We start from the raw sequence: 26,117 nt of genomic DNA, 5'->3' as shown, positions 1-26,117 counted from the left end.
GGAGATCTGGTTTTAAGAGTCACCACATTAAATTCTCCAAAATATAGTTTTCAACCACGTAAGTAAGAAACATGCAAAGAAACAACAAAGCATGGCACATACACAAGAAAAGAAGCAGTCAATAGGAACCGTCCCTAAGCAAGTCCAGATGGTAGCTTGCTAGACAAAAACATTAAATTAACTATTTGGAATATATCCGAAGAACTAAAGGAAATCATGTCTAAAGAAGTAAAAGTATCAGAATGATATCTCACCAAATAGAGAATATCAATAGAGAAATTTAAAGAATTTTTTTTTCAGAGAACCAAATATAAATTCTGGAGTTGAAATGTAGAATAATTGAAGTGAAAAATTTATCAGAGGGGCTGGACAACAGGTTTGAACTGGCAAAAGAAGAAATCAGTGAACTTGAAGTAGGCCAACTGAAATTATCCAGCCCATGAAACAGAACAAAAAAAAGAATGAAGAAAGATGAACATAGTCTCAGAGACTTGCACCATCAAGTGCAACTAATATAAACATAATGAAAGTCCCAGAAGGAGAGAGAAATGGATAGGAGGAGTCTTCAAAGAAATTATAGCCGTAAACTTTCCAAATGTGATTTGGACACACACATCCATACATCCAAGAAACTCGATGAATGCCAGGTAGAATAAAGAGAAAGAAATTAACACTTAGAAACTTACCATACCATATTCTCTATATTTCTCTATTTGTTTAAATACAAAGATAAAAAGTAGCAACTGAGAAGCAACTCATCTAATTCATGTGTTTTTCATTTTAAGTAGGCTCCACCCCCAACTTGGGGGCTTGAACTCATGACCCTGAGAGTAAGAATCACGTGCTCTATGGACTAAGCCAGCCAGGTGGTCCCAAGAAGCCACTTATCTATACAAGGGATCCTTTTAAGAGTCAAAGTTGATTTCTCATCAGAATCCATGGCCAGATGGCAGTACAATAATATTTTCAAAACACTCCAATTAGACTGTCAATCAAGAATTCTATACCCAGTAAAACTATCCTCCAAAAATGAAGGAGAAATGACATTCCCAGATAAACAAAAGTATCCTCGCTTGGATGATAAAATACATATTCCCTCTACCCAACTAGTAGCCTGCATGGGTGGGGGAGTGGCTTATAGGGTGTTAGAAATATGTTTCGTGACTTAGGTGGTAGTACATATTTACTCTGTGATACTTCATTGAGCAATACATTTATGTTTTGTACACTCTTCTTTATGTTTTATGTCACTGATTTAAAGCAAGAAAAAACATGCTCTCTGCCTGTTCACAAAAAAAAAAAAAAAAAAAAAAAAAAAGACCACCTTCTTACTTTAATGGCCCAAAAGGAAAGAACTTAATGGCCAGATCCAAAAACTCAATGAAATAACCTATTGCTCTTTTCTATGCCTTTTATCCAGATCTGTCTTCTGCATGGAATATTCTCACTATCCATTTCAACCAATTCATCCTTATTCGCCCTTTAACATTAATGGTCAGGCTTTCCTACTCTACAAAGGTCTATCCATGTGTCTTTGTCCCACATCACATGGGAAAATTTTAAGAGTAGGAACTATGTCAAAATCTTCTTGTTCTCAAAAGCAGTGTGCAAAGCATGTAGGAAGCAGATAGTAAAAGTTGGAGGAATTCCTGCATCATGGAAACACATGACGGAAGTCCTCCTAACTAACACAACCAAAAGTTCTGGTAGAGTGCATCATATCCAACCAAACCCAAATAATTCCCTACAAAATTAAATGCTAACCCTTAAGGGATTAGCAGGTTAGTATTTTTTTTTTTAAACACAATTAACATGCAAACTTCAAGAACACTGGGTACAAATTTCTGATAAGAAGAGGAAGAGAAATTATCTGGGTTTAGCTAGTCATTTCTGGGATGTCATTATTTTACTTTATGAGTAATATTAGAAGAGAACATTATGGTACAAAATTATGACAGCTCAAATAATTTTTAAATTAAGGAATTCATCATCTCTTTCTAAGGCTCTACACGAACGGCATTGAGATTACACCGACAAATCCTTCAACAGGCAAGTGATGAACAGGGCAAGTGTCTCAAAGTCCACTCACGTCCTTCCCTGGGCTTCCCTTGGAACACTCTGGGTGAGTTCTCTCATTTCAATGTAAATGTGTATTTTGTCATTGATCACTCTTGTTTCTATAGTGAAAAAATGATAAAACCCAGCACTGAAAGGAAAACAGGGTGTGGAGCACATAGACCGGAGAGGAAGATGGCTGGTTCCGAGGTTTGAAACGTCCCAAAAGGAAGTGCCCCACAAACCTGAAAGAGGAAAGCGTCACCCAGGGAATTGCTGAGGCAGAAGACGAAGTCCTTTTTGGGGTGCTCGGGCACAGCCTGGACAATGCTGTTCTCCACCCAGACAGCGTGCTTGGGGATGCTGTTGTGGTCTATTCCAGACCTGCCGTCGCTCTCGTAGAAAAAGAGTGTGCACCCTGAGAAAACAAAACAGGGGTCCGTGTGAGTGGTCGGTGCCTGTACAATGAGAATTCAGTGGTGGAAACTATTGCTCGTGTCCTGTCGAAAGGGGAGGGCTGGAAGTGAAAGCATGTGGAATCCCAGAGAGTAGGCAGAAAGGGGCCTTGCTTGTACTGAAATCTTAGATGGACTGAGAGAAAGGAAACGATTTTTTTTTTTTTAAGATTTTATTTGAGAGACACGGGGAGAGAGAGAGAGAGAGAGCGCGCGTGCGTGAATGCATGAGTGGGGGGAGGAGCAGAGGGAGAAGCAGGTTCCCCTTGTGCAGGGAGCCTGACGCAGGACTCAATTCCAGGACCCTGGAACCATGACCTAAGCCGAGGGCAGACGCTTAACCGACTGAGCCACCCAGGTACCTCAAAAGGCAAAGATTTCTTAAATCCCTGTTTCTCAACCCATGCACGTCCTCAACTTCTTTAAGACCCTCACTTTCTGTTTTAGACTGCTCTGTTACAGACATATGGGGTCTGTAACACAGCGGGTTCTTATGGCTCCTCTGGCCAGTGGGGGTGGCTAGAACCCCAGCTCCACGGGTCAGAACCGCAAGTTCCACAGTGTGAGGCCCACCAGTCAGTAGAAAACCACTGGAGTCCCTTCCAGATAGCTCCCGTGATGTATAACCAGGAGATACAATTAACTGGGTTTCTTGGCTCTGCCCTTGGAGAAAGCCATTTATAGTATTAGCTTTAGGTGTTTTAAGGATAAGGCAAGAAATGATAGCTTTTCGAGCTCAAGTATGTTCTATAAAATGTTCTTCTAGAATTAAACCATGTCCCTGTTCCTCCCGAAAGAAGGTATGTCATGGCACACGTATGAGGGGCTGCGGGATCTGGAAGCCTGGTCCACGCTTACTTGCACCATGAAATTAGCGAGGCAGTCGCAGTAAAAACCTCTCCGAAATTTGTGGCAAGGTGGGTTTAGGAGACTCTCTCCATCATCACCTAAACGTGAGGCTCACCTCAATAGTAATTACTAGCTGAACATTTACCATCAACTCATCAAAACCAGTTTCAGGGGAAGCCTGGGCCCCACTTTATGACTCTTTCTTAACTCTGTCAGTTTTCAACATCTCAACCACCAGCAAGGGCCATGCCTTATGTGAACAGCAAAGTCCTTGAAAGTGCAGCTACCATATGAGTTTTCATAAAGCGAATTTGCTTCTGTGTGATTAGCAATGTACAATGATGGGGATCAATGGAGAAGTCCCATGAGTTCAAAGGCAGTGTCTCCCAGCCCGCCGTATTTCCCATCTGTAGGTTAACAGCTGCTGAAGGCAAATCCCCGAACTCAGCTGAATGCCGTGTCCACTCGCATCACAATTTTTCCCTTGGCAGAGTCTCCCCAAAGCCTTCCTTATCAGTCCTGTCGTATGGTGCTTCTGAGCTTTAGGATTTCTTCATCACTGTCCTGGTCTCAAGAATTCAGGAGTTTTGATTCTTCTTTCTACCCATAAGTTATATTTACTTTGTTTTTAAAGGTGAAGTCCCACGTTTTCCAAAGCAGTCATTGTTAAAAAGTAAGATGTGAACTACTGAGTATTTTTAGCAGGGTATTTAGTTTTCCATCAATCCTATCTATCTATTTAGTGTTGGGCTAAAAAGTTGCAAACATATAATTTTTTTTTGGTCCCTTTTCTTTTTTTTTTTTAAAGATTTTTATCTATTTATTTGACAGAGAGATAGAGACAGAGCACAAGAGAGCAGAGCTGCAGGCAGAGGGAGGGAGAGAAACAGGCTCTCTGCTGAGCAGAGAGCCCGATGCAGGGCTCGATCCCAGGACCCTGGAATCATGACCCGAGCCGAAGGCAGCTACTCAACAAACTGAGCCACCCAGGCAGCACACAAACATATAACTTAAGGACGTACCTATTAAGGAGTCTGTCCCAACCTTATTTTTCCCATAGTCCCTTTTATTCTGAAGATCTCAAGTCTTTTCCGAAACACATACAACACACTGCAGAATCTCCTGTACCTATTTTCACTTCTTACGTTAGCACAGATTCAGAGATAATATAGGAAAGAAAATGGGAAGGGGATGCTATTTTCCTCCAAATCGGAGGTTCTTGAGGTGGGAAAAACCCTCAATTTTGCCACTGAGGTCAAGGACATCTGGTGGCATCTGGAGACATTTTTGTTTGTCACTGGGTATGGGGGGAATGGGGCAGGTGCCACTGGCATCCTGCAGGTGGAGGGCAGAGATGCTGCTAAACATCCTGCCGAGCCCCAGAGAGCATCCCGACAACAAAGAATTATCCAGAAAATGTCAATAGTGCCCCTGTTGAGAAACCCTGTTCTCTTTAGGACTAACACGACACTAATGATTAGCAGACTCTGAACAGACAAGGAGCAACACAGCTGTACTGTAGGCTGCGGACAGAGAAAGAAGCCAGTGGATCATGAAGAGGAGACATCCACAGACCCTGACGTGTGCAAATGTGGAATATTTTACGGTCTTCTCAAATTGCTGTTTTTGTAATTTTGCAACGTTGGTTTACAATCACCCCTGACAGTAGGTGGTTAAACTTGGTTAAAATCGTTAAAATGTACTCTCATTTCCTGCCTGTTTCGGTGTGAAGATTAACACGAAGCAGCAAATCCCGGAAGCACGTGCTTCCTGAAAGCAGTCTGTCTGCCTTCATCCACCCCTGGACGTCTCCTGCATGCTCAGCACTTGCCGAAAGAGACACTCCAGAGACTAATTCTAAATGAAATCATTTTTTAAAAAAATTAATTACTCTGCCTAAAGTGGCAGGCTCTTTAGAGAAATCTACCCCCACAACTCCCAGGTGCTCTCTGCTTTTTTATTTCTCGATCTCCAGAGTTGCCAAGAAAAACACAGCAGCACACTCTGCCTTTGAGTGGCAAGGACCAGGCCCGAGCATGTCGATCTATAATGGGAACCCGTCAGGATTAAGAAACGGAGGGCTCGGTGGCTCTGTGTCCTGGGCCTGGAGCCTGACAGACTGTGCCATTCAAATCTGGGTCACCAAGAGCGTGAAGGCTCTCTCTTCTAACAGGCTCTGGAGCCACTGCTCTGAGATGGCACACCCGGGCTTTGAGTATCCTTTATTCTCTAAGGGAACGGCGGAACCAAACGATGTCCTCTTCCACGTCCCAAGTGAAAAAGCGCCTAATTATTGTTAGTCTACGACACTAACATTGGTGTCTCAGCTGTAGCAATCACCTGGGAAGCTTACTTAGCACACAGATTCACGGCCTGTCATGGGCTGAATTATCTCGCCCCAAATTCCTAGTTGAAGTCCTAACCCAGTAATTCAGAATGAGACTGTACTTGGAGTTAGGGTCTCTACAAATACCTTTATAAACTGAGGTCAGAGGAATGGGCCCTAATCCAATCTGACTGCTAACCTTCTAAGAAGAGGGAATTCGGACACAGACGGGCAGATGGGGAAGGCCACGGGAATATACTGGAAGAAGACCGCCATCTAGAGCCAAGGAGACAGGTGTCTCACCAACCCCACTTCTACCTGGATCTCTTCCAGCTTCCAGAACTGTGAGAAGATATATTGCTTTGGTTAAACCACTCAAGTCTGTGGTACTTGGTTATCATGGCCCTGATGTAGAGCAGAGGGATACACCTTCATTTTTCTGTGGGAACGTGGGCCCGGTGGTGAGCTACCTTGACCACAGGGACTGGATCTGGGAACAGCAGAGCAAGGAGACCGAAGTAACCTGGGACCTGGATGACTCACAGGAAGGAATCACCGTAACTTCAGCCTATGGTGGACGGGAGGGACTCAGTTCTATCTCTCTTCAGGTACCATCATTGCGGGTCTCTGGGACATGCAGTGAAAACGTCCGGTCTAATTAACAAGCTCCCTTCCTGTCTCACTGAAGTACTGAAGCAACAGTTGGCACCAGCAGTAATGGGACCGATCTACACCTCGGCTGTCCTTCAGGGGATGGCCTGCGCATCACTGTGCAGACTCTAGAATGCTCTATGCCTCTAGGATTGATGTTCTCCCTCTAACCACAGTTAAGGAGATGGACTATGGAATGGTCTAGAGGGTACACCATACCTGGGAAGCCCAGATGTCTCCCTGTGTTTGTCCTTCATGCTTGTTGACCTAACGAACCTGTCCTGCCATACTTTAACCGGTCTCAAATTTGGTTTGTGATAGAAGGTCTAAGGGGGCTGGCTCCAAGTACTCTCTCAGACACGGAGCACACAAATGGGAGCTTTTCTCCTACGGAGACACATGCAGACATGCACAATAGTATGTGCATGAACTTCTGATGTAGGACAACGAATAGCAACATATAAAAGCATTACACTTACTAATGAAAAGGCAGCCATGTCTCCACATGTGTATGTATCTACACACACACACACACACACACACACTCTCTCTCTCTCTCTCTCCCATATAGTCGAGTGTGACCGTAAAACAGTTACTTTTTCACAAACCTAGGATGACTCAGACATTCTAGTAAGCACTGGGCTGAGCCTCATGAGATTAGTGATATTCTAGCATTTTTAGCCCAAAGAAATGGTCATTTCACAGGATTCAAATGAATGTTTCCCTCCAAAATAGTTATTTTAGGAGGTACTTCCCTAACTTGAATGACTTTTCTTTTCTTTTGGAACACGTCCCTCAAATGAGCTGTCCTCAGAAGCAGCTGTCTATACAAGGAAACTCAATGTGGGATGTTCCTCTAGCTTAACTGTGAAAAAGGAAAGAAAACAAAACAGCGCTGGTGGGGGAGGGGGAAGTGAGGAGTTACCGATAATCAAGGCACAGAAAGTTTCAGTTAAGAGAGATGATCACGGGGTACCTGGGTGGCTCAGAGGGTTAAGCCTTTGCCTTCAGCTCAGGTCTTGGTGTCAGGGCCCTGGGATCAAGTCCCACGTCGGGCTCTCTGCTCGGCAGGGAGCCTGTATGCTCCCTCTCTCTCTACCCATCTCTCTGCCTACATGTGATCTCTCTCTGTGTCAAGTAAATAAATAAAATCTTTAAAAAAGAGAGAGATGATCACATTCTAGAGATCTGCCCTAGGGTCCACGACAGGGTCACACCTAAATTTTTAAGAGGGAAGATTTCATGCTAAGTATTCCCATACTTATACAACTGGTTAAAAGTAGTATAAAATGCACACCCCACGTCCTCATAAACCATCGCGGGCGCAGGTGCACCCTGACGCGCAAGGTTCCTCCCGCACAGGGGGGCGGGGCGCTCCCCGTCCTACCTTTCAAGGACACCCAGTAGTGCTTCCACTTCCGCCGGGTGGCCGACTCCACCTTCTTGTTCTTCTTGTGCACCAGGAAGTTCTTGACGGCCAGCGCCCCGGCCTTGCGCACCGTGCCCTGCGCGGCCGTGAGCAGGATGTCCGACTGGCCCGGCGAGCTCAGGGTGCCGCTGCTCTGCTCGTCGCTGTGCGCCGAGCCCGCCTCCTCCAGGCTCTCGCTGTTGGTGGTGCTCATCTCCAGCTCCCGGCGGAAATTCTCGTACACCCCCTGGCGGGCCGCATCCCCGGTGGAGCTGCTGCCGCTGTCGCTGCCCACGAAGGCGCGGCCGGTGGGGGGCGAGTAGCTGGAGTTGGTGGCATTGGATCGCCTGGACAGGAGGTCCGTGTCGGTGGTGGCCCCTTCGATCCCACTGTCCGCGAACTCACTGCCCTCGCCGGCGTTAACATCCTTGGGAGCAGAAAGGGACAAGAGGAAGACATGCATCAGGACGAGAGGAGAGCCGGGGACTCGGCAGCCGGCAGAGCTGCAGGGAACCCACACGGCACCGCTGCTCCCCAGCCTGGCGCGGACCAACTCCTCCCCAAACCCCAGATCCGCACAAACCCAACCTGCCGGCAAAACGGCTGGGGAGGGTAGTTGGGGGGGGGGTGACAGGGGGCCGTTAAGCCACCCTGGCATGAATGCGAACCATCCCAAACATTGAAGAAATATGTATTAAAAACCAAGGAACCCTTCCAAGAGCTTATCCTTTATCTGACTTAGATAATCAACTAACTGGCAGATCAGCTATAGATGCTCCCACGGCCATGCTGAGAGAGCTCAGCTCCCTGACCCTCATCAGCCTGCCCCAAACTCCAGGAAATTCTGCAGGCTGATTAGCTGTGGCAGAGGTAGGGGGTAACAATAGGTAACAAGGTCTTTGCAGCCAGTACGATTCCGTAAATCAATCAATAAATAACTCGGTTAGGAGTCTGTTTTATAATGTGGCGACTCAAAAGATCACCAGCGCACAGCCCCACCCACTCACCCAGCAAGGACTCAGGTCCCATGAACAGGCAAGAGTCCTCATGCTGTAATCAGCGTCCCTTCTCGAAAACAAGCAGCCTCTCACTCTGCATTGAGCTAAATAAGTCTGTGGGGCCCACAGCTCCAAGGCAGGCTCTCCAATTACCTTGCCCTTTCAAAGCCAGCAAGCTCGGAGCCCCAAGCAGGCTACTCACTGCCCCTGGGCCAAGTGACAGCTTCCGGCAACTGCCAGCACGCCGGGGTATCAATTCCCAATTTAAAAACATCTGGAAGTTCTGGAAGTTCCAAAGCACTGTCCCCGCTCTCAAGCCTAACATTTCGGGGACAGAGACAGATCTGTTCTCAAATAAGAACCTTAATTGCTCCAAAGGGCTACAGGCATGTCCATAAATAATAATTAAATAATGGCAGTCATCAAGGAGGGATAATGACAGCAATATTGGACAGGACAGCTCAACTGTCTTATGGATAAGAAATCAGACTGATTTTTCTCAATGGAAGAGAACAGGTACACGGGCATGACACAGAAGAGACGGCAAAGTAACACACGGTTTGGGGATTTCACCACTTTTTCCTGCCTTCAGTCTCAGAAGCAGCCAATTACGGTTCGCAAATGTAAAAACAGACTATTCTGAGTTGGCATAAAAATAAAATCTTTGGGCTCAAATATTTGCCGAGAGGCCACGGGGCAGAATGAACCAAGCCACGCAGAGACACGGTCCTGGGCGAGGCCCAGACAGCTGCTGGACCTTATCTCTACCCATCTCACTGGGTCCATTCTTAAGTGAGGGCCTCAAAATTCACTTCACCTTCATCATCAAGAGACACTAAGCGAACGACTAGAAGATGGGCAGAGACAGACGTGACAAGCAAGAGTAAGACAAATACTGTATGATTCACTTATAGGGGGATCCAAAAATGTCGAATTCATAGAACGGAGAGCGGAACAGTGTCTGTCAGGGATGGGGGGGTGGAGGAGATGGCGGCCAAAGGAGGGTACCAACTTTCAGTTATGAAAGTTTCTAATGTCTAGGAGCGCCTGAGCGGCTCAGCCACTGAAGCGTCTGCCCTTGGCTCAGGTCATGCATGTCTCAGGGTCCTGGGATCGAGCCCCGAATCGGGTTCCCTGCTCAGCGGGGAGTCTGCTTCTGTCTCTCTCCCCACTCGTGCTCTCTCACAAATAAATAAATAAAATCTTTATTAAAAAAAGTTAAGTTCTAGGAATCAAACGTGCAGCATGGTGGGGACTGAAATTTGCTAAGGGAGTCATCTTAGGTGTTTTCACCACACACACACACACACACACACACACAAAGGTAATTATGTGCGGTGATGCATGTGTTAATTAACTTGATTGTGGTAATCATTTCACAATGTATACATATATTAAATCAGAACACCGTGCACCTTCAAAAAAAAAAAAAAACCCACAATAAAGAGAACAGTGTGCAAAAGGAGGAAAGTAGGGACGCCTGGGTGGCTCAGTGGGTTCAAGCCTCTGCCTTCGGCTCGGGTCATGATTCCAGGATCCTGGGATCCAGCCCTGCATCAGGCTCTCCACTAAGCAGGGAGCCTACTTCCCTCTCTCTCTCTGCCTGCCTCTCTGCCTACTTGTGATCTCGGTCTGTCAAATAAATAAATAAATAATTTTTTTTTAAAAAAAGGAGGAAAATAATGGATCTGGCCAATACTACCTTTGACAGGTGTTCAAGGTTAACTGGGAACCCCTCTCTACTACCTAAAACTGTTTTCAAGAAAGAAAGAAAAGAAAAAGCAAGGAGGGAAAACAGAAGCAGGAAGGAGTTAGGATAGCTTCAGAGGACCAGCTGCATTTCCAATGGAGTCCAAACCCCTCGGATTTCAAGGGGATTAAAGGCATACCCTAGCAAATACCAGTCCCATCACTTCGCTATCTGCCATTCCACCGGGGCCATGAAGGACCCAGATCCAGTGCCCTATATAAAAAGAAAAACAAAGGGTGCCCAGGTGGCTCAGTGGGTTGGGCTGCTGCCTTTGGCTCAGGTCATGATCTCAGGGTCCTGGGATCGAGTCCCACATCGGGCTCTCTGCTCAGCAGGGAGCCTGCTTCCCTCTCTCTCTCTCTGCCTGCCTCTCTGTCTACTTGTGATCTCTCTCTGTCAAATAAAGAAATAAAATCTTTTTTAAAAAATAAATAAAAAGGAAAACACAGGTAAGAACTCCCACTTCTCCCGGCAGGAATATTGACCATGTCAATAAAGACAATAAGTAAAATATGCCGTGACTGATGATTCAAGACAACCCTGGGTGGTGGGAGACGAGGTGTGTGTGAATTTCCTAAACATCTGGATTCATTTTCATGGGTCTCAGTCTTTCCCTGGAAGAAAGGAAGGCATCAGTGCCAAGCTCCCCTCTAAGATGCAAAGAGGTGAGAAGCATCTCTGTACGTCAGGGAGAGATTCGCTATGCTGGTAACCTCCCTGGTCTGTAAGAGAAAGACCTCAGAACCAGGGAGAGAATGGACTCAAGGCATCTTGTTAATTCCCAGAGCTCAAGAATAGGCAGGGACCTTGCAAAGCCATCCTCTTGATTAATCAGTGAGGATGCTGGGGCTCAGAAATGCATAGCCCTGGCTGCTGGCCGACTGGGAGTCGAAACTCACACATTTCCAACCACCTTTTCCACTATGACATGGCAAACCCACTGCTCAGCTGTAAGCAGCACCTGGCCAGGTTCTACTGAAACAGACAACTCCATGCTTTACCCTTTTTTGTCAACAAGGCCCTTTTCAGGTTTTCCCAGCGAAAGCTAGTATCTGTTTGCCTTGACTTCCCAAGCAAAGAGCTCAAATCTCAGGGATAAGAGGAAAGAGGAGGTGAATGAGGAGGGAAAGAGGCAGAAACGAGACAGACCAAACCCTTAAGAGCATGTGTCTTAAAGTCTCCGACTTCCCCACCAACCATTTACCCCTTTACGGAATACCCCGGGGCCTCTCTAAAAACTAAGCGTTAAGGCTTGGCAGACACTCACCTCTCTGCCGGGGCTGAACATCTGCTCACGCCGACTGCTGCTATCAGCTCGCCATGGCCCGGGCTCTGTGTGCCCAGCTCTGGGATGGCCACTGATCTGAGCAAAGAAGTGATCACTCCGGGTGAGAAGCCTGCCGGCCCTAGGTGAGCCGGCATAGCCCTGGAGCACACAACCCGCGTAACCGCTGGGGAATGCTCTGGATCTTTTGTCCAAGCCGACTCCACCTTATCTCCACATGTGGCCAAGCAGGCTCGGTGGTAGATGGCCCCCACTGATATGTGACCCAGCCTGTTGGAAAACATGCAGGTTGCCCAGACCCAGCCCAACTTGGTCATGAAGTTTGCGATGTCCCAAATACCCAGAGGCTCCAGGCTCTAGCATCGCGTGAAGTAAGGACGACCTAACCAGAGGCACTACTCAACGCCGGAACGGTCCACGAGAGGCTCGCAGGCACCAGCAACCTCCAGCTTCAGTGTGGGTCAGAATCATCTGTGGAACCCCACTCCCCAAATGCCTAAGCATCACCTCAGAATCTCTAGCACAAACCAAAGCCAGACATTCCGACACAGAGGCTCTGGGTTCCCACTTTGTTTCTTGGTTTTTTTTTAAAAGATTTTACTTATTTATTTATTTGACAGAGAGAGAGAGAGAGATCACAAGTAGGCAGAGAGGCAGGCAGAGAGAGAGAAGGAAGCAGGCTCCCTGCTGAGCAGAGAGCCCGATGCGGGACTCGATCCCAGGACCCTGAGATCATGACCCGAGCCAAAGGCAGCAGCTTAACCCACTGAGCCACCCAGGCGCCCTGTTTCTTGTTTTTATCTTCATTCCAGTTAGCTAACATCCAGTGCTGGATTCGTTTCAAGTGTACAATATCGTGATTCAAACATTTCTTTCAAACATCACCCCTTGTGCTCACTGGGTTCACACTTTGGAAAACAGCAAGCATCCACCCCTCCGAGGCTGCATCCCGGATGCCCATCACCCTCCGATGTCAGGACGCCTATCACTGCAATGCACCTTCCAAGAGCTCAGAAGAAAGAGGGCCACCGTCAAGCGAATGTTCCTGGTGGTCATCCTTCCGAGGGCTCCTCCACCTTCCCACCTCACTCTCAAGGGCTTGGCACCTGAGAAAACGGACTCTTTCCATACTCAGAACCTCCCCCACTCTTCCCAGCAGCAAGAAATCCAAAAACCAACTCCAGGGCAGAATCTCATGGGAGCCCAGCAGTGTCTGTAGCAAACACAACGCATGTTCCTTCATAGTAAGTGAGGTCTCTTAGCATCTGATAGGTCCTAGTAGTTTATCATATACCGAGCTCTAATTCAAAAGTCAAAGGAGATCAGGGGAGATGGTAAGACCCTAGCGACACAGAGAAGTGACTCCCATGTGATGCATGATCCACTCAGAGATTTCCTGGAAATTACTCAAAATATACTCCCTGTGTTAGAAACACTCCACTGAAAAGGCTTCCGATTATACACAACATTCATGGGGTACAGAGGCTCTCAGAGCCTGGTCTCCCTGGACACATCCTCCCAAGCCAGATTTCTAGAGCGCTCGCCAGTTTCCACGGCACTGGCAGATTCCCAGCACAAACGTATGCACTTTCCTACCGGGTGCACAAGTGGCCAGCTGTAGCCCGAAGCACACCACAGCTGCCAGGCCAGGGTCATCGAGGTCACCAGAGCTGGACCACAAATGCTAACGTGGGCTCGGGTACTAAAATGCTGGCGGCACTCAACAAATGTAACGCCCCTTCCCACCACCTTGGCAAACTGAAGGGTCAGGCACCACGAATGGGGGCTAACGATACATTGTAACAAGGCTCCAGTGGTTTTGCTGGGCAACTTACAAATCCTCTGAGGGACAGGTTTTCTGTGTTAATGACAGGTGAACACAGTTTTGGAAAGGTAATCAGCCACAAAGTTCAAGGGCCCTGGGACACTTCGAGGACAGTAAGATCAATCAGCCATGTGTAGTTATCGGTCTGATGCAATTAGAAGCTATTTCCTTGGTTACTTTGTTTAATTTCCCTGATGAATCCAGCTTTGCTTTCACATAGCTATACAGAAAAGCTAAATATAGAGAGTTAGTGGACTTTCAGGGGGTTGAGGAAATTTCGACTTGGCAGAAGCTCTGAATTAGAACAACTTTTGCCGTGTTCAATTCTAAAACACTCCTTCTCCCCTGGTTTACCATCTTCTTGTCCCCCAAACTGCCAAGTGCCCCGTCTCACACACACGCACATACATGAATACTGTTTTTGGCTCCCAGTGTTCTCTCCTCGGTATACTTGATATACTCTTAGGATGCTCTCCCTTGGTAATCTCAGTATGGTCAATACCGATCCCGGGGAAGTTACTTTGAACTGCTCTGTGCCTCAGTTTCCCCACCTGTCAAAAGGGGATGACAACAATTATCTCCCCTTTAGAACACTCTGTTAAGATGCTGTGAAACTGAGTTAACCCAGCAAAGGTTTCTAGAACTGTGCCCAGCACATAGTGCCTGCTTAAAAGCATTAACTAGGATTACTGTCGTTTCCACCTTCGGTCAAAATTCATCTTGGCCCAAGGAGAGAAGCACTGCCTGACCTCGCTCACTAGTGCCTAACATGGAAGGGGTGCTGCTGAGGAAACAGGAAAATGGGCTGACCACGGCTGGGAGGAGCCGATGAAGTGCCTTTTAAGTTATTGTCACATTTGCAAAATAGCATCATAACCTAGGAAAATGGTGTTTTCTACTTTTTTTTTTTTAAAGATTTTATTTACTTATTTGACAGAGGGGCCACAAGCAGGGAGGGGGGGAGGCAGAGGCAGAGGGAGAAGCAGGTTCCCTACTGAGCAAGGAGCCTGACGCAGGGCTCGATCCCAGGACCCTGAGATCATGACCTGAGCCCAATGCTTAACCACCCACGCGCCCCAAAATGGTGGTGTTTTCTACACTGTCGATTAATAACTATGCACACTGTTACTAATAACTGCCATTGCTGATTTGCTAGAAATATTGCAGTGTTACTTTTCCATGTAAGGCTTCTTTTGTTCCCCCTCTCTCTCTCTTGCTCTCTAACCAAACATCCAGTGCCTTTCTGCATTTTCAATTCTGAAGTTTGTAAATTCTACCCGCTGGGTTTCCCACTATCATGCTCCACTTGCACATGTCCCACCTCCGCTGGAGGGACTTCTAAAACCCAGCTCTAGTTCTCCCTTCTCCCTTTCCCAAGACAAAACTTCCATGCCTTTTTATGTTTTCAACACGTCTTCCCTCCTTCTCTGATGATCCCCAATGGGAGTGACTCAAAATTTCTCTCAACCCAAAGTTCTTACAGTTGCTAAAAAGGAGTCAGAAGTATGTTGGCAAATGCTTGAAATGTTGCTACAGGTAACTCCAGATGGGGGACTGCCAACATCTGAGCTAATGAATCATCTTCTCTCTTTTTATCTGCTTTTTTCCACGTAGGTGCCTCAAACCTTGTAGTCATCCTTCCCCTCCTCACTACCCATGATGTATCTATCACCCGACCTGCGGGTTCCTTTCTCAGAGCCACGGCCGTGGTTCAGTCACAAGCTCTCTCCGTCAACCTCCTGAATGCACCCGGCACACCACAGCCAGGCAGACCTTCCCAGGAGCCATGTGGAAGGCTCCTCGGCCTGCCTTGCAAAGCCCCCTGCAGACGTCCAGCCTTCACACTGGAGCACAGGACGGACCTACCAGTCAGTGCAACGCAGGTGCATGCTCTCAACTGTTCTTGCTTCCAGGAATATTCATCCTTTAAGGCTCAGCTCACGTCCCCCCTTTCCACAGCTAAAAGACTCCTTTCCCTCCTCCGACTGCCAGGCCAACTTCTCTGCAGCATCTTGTTCCCCTGCCCCAGCTCTGCTCCCTCAAACACGCAGAGCACACTCCCACCTCCCAAATCAATGACCAACTCCCAAGTCTGCCCTCTCGAGGGGGTCAAGCCTGACCGCCCCATCTCATAGTGCCTCCCGCATCCCCCACTGCCTCGTCTGCCCTGCCCTGCTCTTTTCTCCATTGCATGTCGAGCGCTTATTATGCTGTTTTCTGCCTACACGTCCCCATTTCACCCCCAAACTAGCTCCATGAGCTCAGGGACCTTTTCCTGTTGACACATCCCAAAGCACTACAAACAGTATCTGACGTGGAGTAGGCAAGACACTTCAGAAAAATAAACCCACCTTTGCAGGGCGCCTGGGTGGCTCAGTCAGTTAAGGGTCTGCCTTTGGTCCAGGTCATGATCCCGGGTTCCTGGGATGGAGCCCCACGTTGGGCTCCCTGCTCTCCCCCGTCCTCTGCCCCACCCCCACTCGTGTGTGAACATGTGCATGCACGTGCACACTCTCTCTAATAAATAAAATCTTAGTAAATATAAATAAATAAACAAATAAATAAAAATAAACCCACCTTTCTGTGAATAAACTGCTGTTCATTTTCCACCATAATCCCCAAACAAGGAGAACGGCTCCTCGCGGATTACAGTTTCATTTGATTTAAAGGTTTGCTCATCTCCCGGCTCAGCTCAAGCCCAGCTACGGTTGAGCTGAGAAGTGAGTCCTACTTGTCAAGCTGAACTTTGCAATCTTCAAACAATCCGGTTTTATTATGTCATTTACAGACATAACCAGAGTTAATTTAAAGTGTTTTCTTTAGCTTTTTTTTAAACTACAAAAAGAAAGACAGGACGGGCTGTCCTCTGGGCCGCATTAGATAATCTGCCAACAGTCGTCCAGAGCAAACTGCATCCATATGACAGTGAAAAGCCTATTTCCTAAGTTCTACCTTGGGCTCCATGGAGGCCCTCTTAGGCCCTCATAGCAGGCTTCTGGAAGGATTCTAAGCTTCCAATTCCAGCCCTTCCTCCTCCTCAGTGATGCTAAGAAACCAGCAGTTTCATCAATGAACACAGACGTTCCTCTTCTTCAAGCACTAAACTAAAAATGGGAATTTTGAAGGCCTAAACTTCCCCAGCCTGTATTAGCCTCAATGGGCAGCTCAAAGTGTGGACCAGGGATCCTCAGGTAATTTCAGGGGGTGGCTATCACGCCCTGCCTTTTCCAGCTACCTGGGCAAAACCACACTTTCCACCCACCCACCCACCCAACCAACCAACCAACCAACACAACCACAAAAGAGTGAAGGCAGAAGCAGAGAGGAGACTCTAGGGTCTCCTGTTTGCCAGAAACTGTAGAGATTTGTCAAATATAAATTAACACCTCTTTCCTCCCTAATTTTTTAAATTTTAGAAAATAAAAAGTCATTTCTGTGAACAAAGAATGGGTTTATTGGTTCTATTTTAAAAATGAATCAACAAGTGGGTTTTGGGGTTGTTTTTTTTTTTTTTTTTGCTTTCCTGTTTCAATTTCTAGTGTGATAACTATTTATAGCTAGAAGCCACATAAACAGAAGCCCTTTGGAGTCCACCGTACTTTTTACAAGTAGAAAGGGTCTGAAACTAACAACACAGCCATCCCCCAACTACATACTCACCCTCTCACTCCCCAAAAGAAGATCTTGGCCAAGAGGCAGATACTCCTACCGAAAATGGATGGGCTTGCTTTCAAAACACTATCTCATTGCTTAACTTAGATGCCAGAAAAAGGAAGATCAAGGGAAAAGGAAAAAAGAAGCATCGAATGGTCTGAATTAAAGGCAAGGAAAGGGGTTTTTTTAAAAAAAATAAATTTTATATGAAAATATATTGTTTCATGCAGAATTAACCTGGGGTTATTAACCAGAAGCTTCTAGATGGACTTTGGGGAACCCATGGAGCCCCTGAAATTGAATGCAGAAGGGTGGTCCATGTGTTTATCTAAGAAAAGGGTCCAAATTTTTCATCCAACTCTCAAAGGAGTCTGTGACCAAAGGTTAAGAATCTCTTGGATGCTGATGTCGGTTTTCAGCTTGGGGAACATACTTATTCCTAAGCCATTTAAGCTAAGTGTAAAGCAAAACAAAATTTTATAAAAACCAACACAATTTTGCTAGGAACTCAAGAGCCTCTTCCAAGAACACTGCACACCCCTTGTTGCTGAAATCATGGATCTAGGACTTGCCTTTCCAAACAAGAAAGCAAGGTTTTCTTCTGAACACTGCCGTGGACACCTCTCTCAGGAACCACTGCGCCTGGGCTACAGTGTGAACATTCCTACATTCTTTTCAGTCAATCACCCTTTTTTGTTTCTGCCCCAGAACTAAGGAATTTGATCTTAAAATCTAAGGACATGGAAGTTGGAATCTGTTCGAGAATGAGGAGGAAGTAATGGTGTGGGGGTGTGGGCTTCCGAAGAATGACCCTGGTCGGTGAGTCAGGAGACCTAGATTTTAATCTAGTTGCGAGACCTGGTCGCCTCATCTCTTTAGATATATTTTCTCCCCCACAAAGGACATAGGGGTGATCTGTGAGCTGGAAATCAGGCTGAAAAGAATCTGTCAATGGCCCACGGGGGCCAGAAACGGATGGAGAGCTCTGCCTTACCTCGTTCCGACTCCATCCGCTATGGTGTGAAGATTTCTGGGGACACAGAGGTGGTCAGAAATTGCACAAACACACAAACCCATCATCAGTGTCCCATCTCCACAAGGGGCTCTGAGCAGGGGGTCCCTCGCTATCTCCAGGCTGTGGCTCCTTGAGAAGTTCTTGGTAAGAGCAGCTCCCACTCTTCCATCTCCTAAGTGGATGAATGAAGCTCTCCTACCAAGTCCCGTACGATGGCCCCAAGCCAAAGCTTCCCTTTGAAACACACAGCCTGGCTCCAAGACGCTCCATCAGTTGGCAGTTCTCTCTTTCCACCTCACCCACTGGAAGTCTGAGACACAGGAGGGCTGAGCTCTGAAAGAGGAAGCCAAACTATTCCCATCACAACTAATAACCATGACCGACTGAGCTTCTACTAAGCGCAAGAGACAACATGCCAGGAGCTTCGTACTCACTTCCGTGCGGAACTCCCATCAGCCCCATTCAGGAGGCACCGAGGTCCATCCAGGTTACATAACCAACAGAAACAGTGCTCAGGCCGACGAGCTCGGCTCTGCTGGATTTCAGAACGTCTTTACGTGATATCAGGCTGCCCCAGCTCTGAGTGTTAACCATGGGAATATCGGAGACCGTCAAGTTCAGTCCAAAAGACCAATAATGTATCCATCAAATCAAGAGCCAATCTATTCTTGTCCTTCTCCAGACATCAATGCAAGTAAACTCTGCTTTAAGCAATACAGATAAACCCTTCCAACAAAGGAATACAAAACAGTCGCAACACAAATTTTCATGCACGTTGTGTGCGTGCACACACACGTGTACACACACACACTCAAACCTACTGAATTAAATAATTCCTCAGCACTCGCCGCGTGGCAGGCATGAAACAGGTGTTACGTTTTAAAAACTGCATGTGAGCTCCAAGGCCTCATGTTTCAGTAACACGTCCAACTACTGAACAAACAACAAAAAAAGGAAAAATGGTCAAAGACTCTTTTTCGATCATTTTCAAATCCAAAGAAGTTGTTCTCATTGTTTCAGATAAAGTGTATTTCATCCCAGGCTCAGAGACCACACTCTGGGGCCAAATGTCTTCCAGAAACTCTTCTTCTGGGGAGTAAACTGCTGACAGTTACAGATTCAACTACGTCACCAGAGCAGGATGAGGGAACTTTAACATCTCCGATCCAAGCTCGCTGAAGAGATCCCCCGGGTCAGAAACTTTTACCAACAACAACAACAAAAAAAAGAACAAAAAAAAAAAAAAAGGGAATTCTTTTCAAGGAAGCTTCCACACCCACTGTCTCTTAAAATACACTGTTTGGAACATAGTGGGTTCTCAAGAAATCGCGTTGGATGAACACGCCAAACTTAGACTAGGAAGCGTGGGTGGATGGGGACTGTTGTGCATAATTCTGGGGTTTGTTTCAAGTCATTAAAGATCCTCGCTCAACATATAAAGTCAATACGAAAATAATTCTTCCGTTCATTCTATGGACTCTGCAACAGGTGTCCACACTGGGTGCCCACCGGGTTCCCCTAAGGGTGCTTGTCAGAGGCTGGTGTCCCTCGCTGCGGACAGAGAAGGAGCCTGCGCGGCACCCAAGATGGGAGTGACTCGCCCAAGGTCACCGGTCAGCGAGGAGCCACCCAGGATGTAAATGGACGCCCCCGGACTGCGAGTCCGTTGCTCTCTGCATCACATTAAGCTGCCGAGGCAGTGACTTTCTGAGACACCACATTTAGATGATCTCACTTCCATATATTAACAATTTCCAAAGGCGCCAAGCCAAAGATGGAAATTTCATAGAACAATGACACGTGAGAGCTCACAGTGGTACCGGCTCTGCAGGAGAAAACTGCTCTGCCCCTCTCTTCTGGGTGTAGTCAGCGTTGACTCAAACCCCCATCCGTGGGGGGTGGGCTGAACCAGAGGTCCAGCTGTCCCCAGCCTGGGGCGCCGGGGGGTGGGGCACAACATGGAGAGCCAGAATACAGCCAGGCACCCCTCTTAGATCTCATACAGAATGTGAGCTAACATGGGGTGCCTGGCAAGCTCAGTAGGGTAAGCATCTGACTCTTGATTTCCGCTCAGGTCAGGATCTCAGGGTCATGGGATCGAGCCTCATGTTGGCCTCCACGCTCAGCGTGGAGTCTCTCTCTTCCTCTGCCCCGCCCCATTAAAAAAAAAAAAAGTCCTGGCTGGCACTGTTCCAGGTAAGAGGGACAGTCACGGTCATAGGTCATGTTCCCTTCTCAATTGCCTGCATCAACACACTCTTCTCTGAATCCTGAAGGCTAGGAGCCTCTCTCTTCGTTTCAGCCCTGCAGTGCCCTTCCGGCCGTGCCTTGAAGACCGAGCCTTCAGCCCCTGTCAGGGCACAGGACAGGTCACCTATCTCACGGGTCTCTCCACTTCCCAAACGGACAGTGAGGAGCAACTCCCGCAGGGGGGTTGTTCCATCATTCCCATCAGTGAGTCTCGCCCCCGAGAAGAGAAGGGTACAAAATTCAGGTGTCCATGGGGATGCAACTTCAGGCTCATCTCCTCTGACTGTAGAGTCAACATTTTTAACAACTGTTTCTAAGACACAAGACTTTGATAGAAATATTGAACCACCTGGGCCTTTAAGTCCTACACCGCCACTCATAAGGAACACAGCCAACGACTAATGAATCCTCCCCTACTGGCTGCTGCCAAAGGACCAGGCACCTCTGTGTTACTTCATTCTATCTTCTCCAAAGGCCTTACTTATTATTCCCGCATCTGATAGTTTTTTGCCCGAAGTCACCCAGGTGAGGAGTGGAGCCCCGAAACCTGGTTTGGACATCATCGGCACAACTTGCCCTCCGACACATGAATGGATAAAAGAAAACTGCAGCAAACACACACATGCTAGAATATTCTTCGACCTTAAAAAGGAAGGAAATCCCGGCTACAACATGGATGCACCCCCGAGGAAATTACGCTAAGGGAAAGAAGCCAGTCACAAGATGACCATTATTACCTGATTCCACTTATGGGACATCCCTAGAGTAGTCAAATTCATGGAGGCAGAAAACAGAATTGGGGCTGTGGGGCCGGGGGGGTGGGGGGCATGTTGGGGGAGGAGGATGAGAGGTTGTTGCTTAACAGGTTTTCAAGATGGAAAGAGTTCTGGGGATGGACGTAGTGATGGGTGCCCGACAGTGTGAGCATGAACAACACACTTCAAAATGGTCAAGATGGTAAATGTCATGTGTATTTTTATCACAGTCAAACATGATTTTGGAAAGAAAAGGAGGGGAAAGGTCAAACACGGTCTCCTTTAACCCATATAAACTTGGAGGAACATACAGAAAGTTTTAATTATTCTAATACAGAAAGCTAGCGTAGGAGAAGAAACAAAAAACACCGAGGACTTCCCTGATGGCTGGTACAGGAGAATTTAAAATTCCAACATAAAATCAGAAACCTGAGATCGGGGCTATTTTATAAAAATCTGCTCTCCAGCAAGAACACAGTCTCGTGTCCATTTTCTCTGCCCCCTCTTTGGGTTCCCCACCATCTGCCCATTTTACTTAGACGCCCTTTCTGAGAAAACTAAACCTCAAAATGCCTGTCTGTCTCGTACTGGAACAGCACCACCCCTGCTCCGTCAGCCCGGAGGGCACCTGCTGCTTTCCCGCTGACCACGGTGCTGTCAGTTGGTCACCCTGGAGGCTGACGTGCCTTTCGAGGCAAATGGGCTTGACTGGATCTCTGATGAGAAGCACTGTCTTGTTAAACCATGAACCCATCCTCAACACCAGCCAGGACACCTGGAACTCGGCGACCGGGAACAGCAGGACCAGAAAAGGACCAGGGCACACAGGAGTGCGAGGTGGACTCTTAGCCACCCCCCGCCACCACCAATGAAGGTGATGAGACCTCTTTCCATCAGCAAGGCACTGAACAGGCGCATTGAGCCCTTTTCACTCCCATTTTTCAGAGAAGCAACTAGAAGTCAGGGTTTGCCCAAGGTCAAACAACGAGCTGGCTGCAAAGTAGGAACTGGAAGCCGCCCATGTTATTCCTTCCGCTGCCCCTCCCTCCAGAGACAGGGCTGGCCGGCATCGCAAGGAACAGGAAATTGAAATGGCTCCTGGTAAGGCGGGAAGCCTGCCAACCCCCGCGAGAAGCTGACCAATGACCAGAGCCCGCCCTGAATCAAAGATGCCTCCTCCGAGGAGCTTCCGACCAACCCGTCTTCCCACCTGCGGCACTGGAGAGACACCCTGAGAGTGCTCAACCCGCCGGGCCCATCTGTCCGGGGAGAGGAAGGAGGCTCAGCAGAAGCAAGACGCTATTCAAGAGCTGAGCTGGAGAGGCAGCAGGTCCCGAGTATGAACTTATCAGCTTTATTCTCACTCCTACCCACATCACCCCCCTAACACACACACACACTCTCTCTCTCTCTCTCCCCTTCATCCCACCCCTGGCAACGAACTGGAAGAGGGGCGAAGCAGAGCTGAGATGAATCCCGGGGGGGAAGGGGTAGTAGCAGGTGCAGCCGCCGCCAGGCATTCAAAGATGGGAACCTTGCAGAGGAGCAAAAGCATGCACTTGAACTCATGCACCATTTCTAAAATAGTGAAACAGATTTCAACCACTTTACCTGAGTTGTTTTTGCTCTTCTGCCTTGCATGCTGTTGCTATGGCTAATCTGTGGGTTGGTGGCACCTTCAGAAAGACAGTGAGACTTCCTACAGGGGAGTGTGTTGTAATTACTGTAGGGAAGAGACTCTTCGGCAGCAGCTGGTGGCATCTTATGGTTTGCAAGATCGGGAATATCAGACACCAGATTCCGACAGTAGCCTGCGAATTTGCTCCTGGGCCCCCCGTTTGCCGTCACCCCGGAGTTTTTCTGAGCATACAAGTCACCCAGGGAATTGGCACGCTGACAGCTGCTGAGCTGCCGGGGGCTCGCCCGGGGTTCCATGCCCCGAGCCTCCTCGCAGTCTTTCTCTTCGGTGGAACCCAAGATCTCTTCGTTGCTTGTTAAATGTTCTTGGCTCAGATCGGAGAGTGAGAATTCCAGGCTGTCCTCCCGCCAGATGTCTGCAGATTTGGAGCGTTTCTTCTTAAAGCTCGCCGTCTCCATGAAAGTGGGCCCGTTGGATGTGTAGGGATGCTGCCGCCTGCCTCCGTCAGCCAAATACGTAGCGTCATCCCCGTAGAGCCGGGTCTCCTCCGAGTCTGGCATGCTCTGCACAGAGGCGGCTGTGAGGACGATGCTGCTGTCCACGCTGGGAGTGACGGAAGAATCGGTGTACGACACGGGTCTCAAGCCCATATCCACTCGGTCCACCCAAATGGGGCTGCCGAAGTCCTCTAGGGTGCCCTCCTGGGAGAAGGGCTCCAGGCCATTCTCGGCCAGGGACTGCGGGATGCTGGGTGTGCTGCTGGATCGTGTGCTCACTTCGGAGTTCCTGTGGATCACCTTCCCCGAGGACGCGTGCCTCGTCCGCCGAGCCTTGTGCGACAGGCGCAGTGAGCGGGACGTGTGCTTCCGGCCCAGGCTGGCATGCTTTTCTCCATAAAACTCATGCTCTACATTTTGACTTTCTGCGTTTCCCATGGTTTTATGGTCTGCAGCATGGGGGGTGGGAGGAAAGAGAGGAGGGGAGAAGTGAGTCACGAATGGGTAGTTGAACAGAAAGAGCTCAGGGTGCGGGGCGGGCAGAGAGCTTGGTAAGGCGACAGGACACGATCCTCTGCCCACCCCATCCTCTGCACCTGCCCACCTGGCAGGTGCCTGGGCCCTTACACACTTGCAGGTGAGAACTGATGCCTCCACAGAGACGGGCCCCCCGCGATGTGAAATGAGAACCCAGGTAGACATGTAGAGCATTAAACGTGTCTGTGCCCAGAGGGTAGCTAGCTGCCCACAGGGCCCGCTGCCGTGCTGCCTTCACAGAGCTGCAAACCCTCGTGGTTCCCTCCAGCTCGGCTTCTCTACAGACACCAAAAACCCTGAAAGCACAACCGGACTTTCTTTTTTTTCTTTTTTTTTTTTTAAGAGTTTATTTATTTATTTGACAGACAGAGATCACAAGTAGGCAGAGAAAGGGGGAAACAGGCTCCCTGAGGAGCAGAGAGCCCGATGCGGGGTTCGATCCCAGGACCCTGAGATCATGACCTGAGCCGAAGGCAGAGGCTTTAACCCACTGAGCCACGCAGGCACCCCACAAATGGACTTTCTGCTGGAAATGATAATGTGGTTCAAAAAGCAGTAACCAAACTCACCGGAGCATTTGACGACCTCCCTCCCTCCCAGTGTTTCCGTCTGACCCGGACTTCCATCTGTATTTCAGTTTCAAAATCAGGGGCGCTTGGGTGGCTCAGTCGGTTGAGCGAATGCCTTCGGCTCGGGTCATGATCCTGGACTTCCGGGATCGAGTCCCGCATCGGGCTCCCAGCTCCACGGGGAGTCTGCTTCTCCCTCTGACCTTCTCCTCGCTCATGCTCTCTCTCACTCATTCTCTCTCAAATAAGTAAATAAAATCTTTAAAAAAAAAATCAATCAAACCTTGAAACACTCAAGAGATTAATAAGTCCGATCAACTCTTCCCAGTTCATCCAGGTCTAAAGGAACCATGGGCTTTTACCTAAAATTCGATTCAGTACCCCGGCATTCTGAAAACCTTAACTTTTGGTATTTCAGAGGGGGCATGAAGTGGGAGGCAGGGAGAGGGAGAGGGGCAAAACGAAAAGAAACCCCGCTCTCTGCTTCGCAGCAGACTAATGGGTTTATTTCTGGGAGCAAATCCAAACCAGGAACATTAATCTGGTACAGAGTGCCCTGCACACAGAAATTCACATTATGAAACCACTAAATGTGATTCAGCCTTTTGGGGCTACCCAGGTTAATTCAAGTCCTTCCTTCCCATTTTCCGGTCTCTCTCCCTGGCCCCTGACTGTCGCCCACAGGGAAAAAGAAGAAAGACCTTCAAAGCTCAGGGACTGTGACTCTCCTAGCCTCTTCTCCTTACTCTGTTCTTTCTCTGTACCATTCAAATTGTATGCGCTTAAGACACACACATAAAAGTGGCCAGAAAGGAAAAGAGGGAAAATATAGTAGCTGTATATATTCCTGCGCTGATGTTTCCAACCACCTACGTAGTCATTCATTCAGAAAATACATGAGCACCTACCATGCTGTAGAAGCCAGAGACACAGCAGCGAACAAAAGAGACACGCTCTCAACTCTCAAGAAACGGATACCGTAGCCATGGAAGGTAGGCAAGAAAACAGTGAAAGGTACCAGAGGGGACGCAGAGAACGAATTGACCATGACCATGACAAAGAGTCGGGACTATCAGACACCTTCACACTGATCCGGAATCATTCTATAATCTCACACTCTGTCTAAAACACTCCATCGACGCAGACGAGCCCATCTTCGTGGAAACCAAATCGGTGGCCACAGGAAGGGAAAACCTCCATTTCATGTTCCAGTGAGTTCGGAGGTAACTCACACAGGCACCAGATGTTACACTTTTCCCATACTGGAATATTCCCCACCAGGTCACACATCATGTGATTCTCAGAGGGAACTTTCCAAGCAGGAGAATCTCCTTTTTCCTGGCAGCAAGTATATTTCAAAGCAGTTAATAAGCTCCTGCCTCTCTGGCTGGCGTCTTTAAGGAGCAAAGAAAAAAAAAAAACCACAATAACAATTCAACTCACTAGAGGGGAAAGAAAAACATCCACTGTCCATACAAGAGCATTTGTGATCTATATCCTGAAGAATATGGTGTGCTACATTTTGAAAGTCAAATAAATAAGAAAGCGTTTCTTTTTTTTTTTTTTTAAGATTTATTTATTTTAGAGAAAGAGAGCACA

At 47.8% G+C, this 26,117-nt stretch overlaps 1 protein-coding gene across 10 annotated transcripts in view; it reads right to left on the bottom strand.

The window, feature by feature from the left end:
- TIAM1 (TIAM Rac1 associated GEF 1) overlaps nt 1–26,117 on the bottom strand; it is a 381,203-nt gene that overhangs the window by 109,343 nt on the left and 245,743 nt on the right. For all 10 annotated transcript variants that reach the window (XR_006608160.1, XM_045085165.1, XM_045085166.1 and 7 more), the window contains 3 exons: nt 22,888–23,861; nt 7,724–8,171; nt 2,301–2,473 (listed from right to left, as the gene is read on the bottom strand). Coding sequence is in view for 9 of the 10 variants with exons in the window: in XM_045085165.1 (XP_044941100.1) it covers nt 2,301–2,473; nt 7,724–8,171; nt 22,888–23,850 (1,584 nt within the window). In the remaining variant the exon portion in view is untranslated. The remainder of the gene's footprint in view (nt 1–2,300; nt 2,474–7,723; nt 8,172–22,887; nt 23,862–26,117) is intronic.

The sequence above is a fragment of the Mustela putorius genome, unplaced genomic scaffold (assembly GCF_011764305.1).
Source record: "Mustela putorius furo isolate JIRA1106 unplaced genomic scaffold, ASM1176430v1.1 tig00000832_pilon_pilon_pilon, whole genome shotgun sequence".
Classification (NCBI taxonomy): Eukaryota; Metazoa; Chordata; class Mammalia; order Carnivora; family Mustelidae; genus Mustela; species Mustela putorius.
This window is presented reverse-complemented; position numbering and strand designations above follow the sequence as displayed.